Source organism: Penaeus japonicus, unplaced genomic scaffold, assembly GCF_977035675.1.
Source record: "Penaeus japonicus unplaced genomic scaffold, GWHDUDI00000001_assembly GWHDUDI00000040, whole genome shotgun sequence".
NCBI lineage: Eukaryota > Metazoa > Arthropoda > Malacostraca > Decapoda > Penaeidae > Penaeus > Penaeus japonicus.
In genome coordinates this window covers 10,166,129-10,168,628 of record NW_028234442.1, presented here as the reverse complement: position 1 = coordinate 10,168,628, position 2,500 = coordinate 10,166,129, and the positions used below count along the sequence as shown (strand labels likewise).

The following is a 2,500-nucleotide window of genomic DNA, read 5'->3' as shown; positions in this document are numbered from 1 at the left end:
GACAACATATCTGTTACTTATATAATGGGTGATACGATATATGTGTGTAAGTTAATCTTTGCAATAACCTGTCCACTCAATCTGGGTGTACAAGGCAGTTGACCAGGCCTGTATATATGCTTGGTTTTAAGAGGATCGATTATGAAGCCAAAAGAGGGCTAAATCTCCCGAGAACATAGTCCCCCCCCCCCCTATCAAAGACCTGAATGAGGATGGCATCTGCATATGATGTGAAATTGCAGAACCAGACCGACAGACAGAGAGAGAGGCAGAGAGAGAGGCAGAGAGAGGCAGAGAGAGAGAGAGAGAGAGGGAGGGGGGGGGGACGAGACTGTAGGCCAGAAGGAGATGGAAGAGAGAGCAGAGAGGAGAGAGAGGAACGGAGTGAGAGGAGAGACAGCTGAGAGAGAGGGGGGGGGGCAGAGACAGACGCAGACAGAGGTGTAGGCATTCTAATAAAAGGCCCTATACTCGGGAAAACATACCTGGGTGGTTTGGTAGGCGTTGGAGACGAGCGTAAAGGCATCACTGAGCGCAGGCAACAGCAGGACTCTCTCAAGAAAGCCGTTTGAAGCTGGTGCGACATCACTCGAGTTCGGTGCCATTTCTGGAAGAAAAAAATATTATATATATGGTAAATTGTCCGAGTAACGCCACATCACTAAATACCATAAAAGTGGTATCGATGGATTCCTCTCAACCTCTACTGTTCATATATAGTGGAAATAATGCGCGATTCCACCTCTGAACCCAACAATCTGGGACTTTTTTTTAAGGCACTTCGTGCTACCTCGTCCTACTTCGGGGCATATTTCGCTTGCAAAATCGTAACCCAATTACCTACCTAACTTTGTCTAGTTTTTAATTAAGCCCTAGCCAAGGGCGGCTTCGCCCCCTCCTCTGGACCCCCCTTTTTAGGGCACTTCGTGCCACATACGTTGTGCAAAATACCCCGAAAACCACCATCCTCGCCCTGAAATTCAAACATGACTGTTTACGTATTTACGGCTAGCAACAAGCTGTGGACTGGAAACCACAAATTAATTACCTGCATGCGCTGTTATGTTCTCTCGATAGATGGAGCAATATTTCCCATTTTTTACAGTATAATTATAGAGTGCCCTCTATTGAGTGGTCGCGTCATTATCGGTCCTAGTTTCCTGTTCTGAGGAATATATGAGACGAAGACTCAGTTGCTGTCATCATGGCGCAGTGTGAAGGCTATTCGTGGTCGCGGCATTTTCATCTACAGAACTAATTACGCATCATAAGTATCACGAAGTGCCCTGAATAGGGGAGGTCCACAGGCTGACTTCAAAACTAGGCAAAGTGATGTAGGTAGTTGGGTTAAGCTTTTCGTGGTACTGAAGTAGCACGACGTAGCACAAAGTGCATTAAAAGGGGGGGTCCAGGGGGGCAAAGCCCCCCTTGGCTAGGGCTAACTTCAAAACTAGGCAAGTTTGGTAGGTAATTGGGTTACGATTTTGCAAACGAAATATGGCCGGAATTCATACTTTACCCCGCAATTTCCCTGATCTACTTCATGCCCTCCCCTACTATCGCATTATTTCCATTATATATGAATAGTACAGGTTGAGAGGAATCCATCGATACCACTTTTGTGGTATTTTGTAACGCGGCGTTATTCGGAAATTTTACCATATAATCATTTATCTTATTAAAATCCTAAAAAAAATAATAAGTCAAACTGATTCACCAATACGAGTAACTTCCCAGGGTATATGTTTCAGAATATTCATCAGTTCATTTTCGATATTCTACGGTTAAGCCTAGTCACAAAATTTCAAAATCACGAGAGGCCCCACCAGGGTTGTTTACTCTTCAAGAGCTCGCCGTATACTGAATCATGTCGGCCTCGGTAGGTATGACAAGTACTTGATGCCAATTCGTTTATTATTTTGTATTGTGACAAGGTAGTTTAGGACAGGATTGCAATGCAGCTGTTCAATTCATTTACCTGCCAAATGGGAGGATGACCAATTATAAATAAATAGTCAATATTAGTGTCCCGAACTAAATGCCAAAATGACAACTACGCTTGCCAACTACGCTAAAATGGCTGAAAACCAAGCTCATTGGGCGAAACAAAGACCTGGGGTTGTCATGGGCTGAGTGAGCGATTTCCAGCTATCTAGGGGGGTAATTTCAATCAAAAACACATATAGGGAGGTTGTTTTAAGCAAATAACATATATAGGGAGGTTATTCAAGCAAAAAATACATATAAGGAGCTTATTTCAGGCACAAAATACATATAGGGAGCTTATTTCAGGCAATTAAACACGGTAGTTCTGCGCTGCATTCTGCCCGCAGGAGGTCTGCTTAAATTGCGTCCTGGAATATGACTTGAGAATAGGGAAAGTAGATGTAGCTAATTAGTTTTTAAAGTTTCTCTAGCACACACCCTCTCTCTCTCTCAATCTACCTATCTGTTCTATCTGTCTATCTCACTCTCTATCTATCTATCTCTATATCTCTCC

At 43.5% G+C, this 2,500-nt stretch overlaps 1 protein-coding gene across 1 annotated transcript in view; it reads right to left on the bottom strand.

Moving 5' to 3' along the window:
• Positions 1–1,955, bottom strand: part of LOC122257603 (perilipin-1) — a 16,453-nt gene extending 14,498 nt beyond the window's left edge. The window contains exons 1-2 of the mRNA XM_086534038.1: positions 1,827–1,955; positions 486–607 (exon numbers count right to left, since the gene is read on the bottom strand). Coding sequence (XP_086390164.1) covers positions 486–605 — 120 coding nt within the window. The 5' untranslated portion in view covers positions 606–607; positions 1,827–1,955. The remainder of the gene's footprint in view (positions 1–485; positions 608–1,826) is intronic.
• Positions 1,956–2,500: the final 545 nt, after the last annotated feature.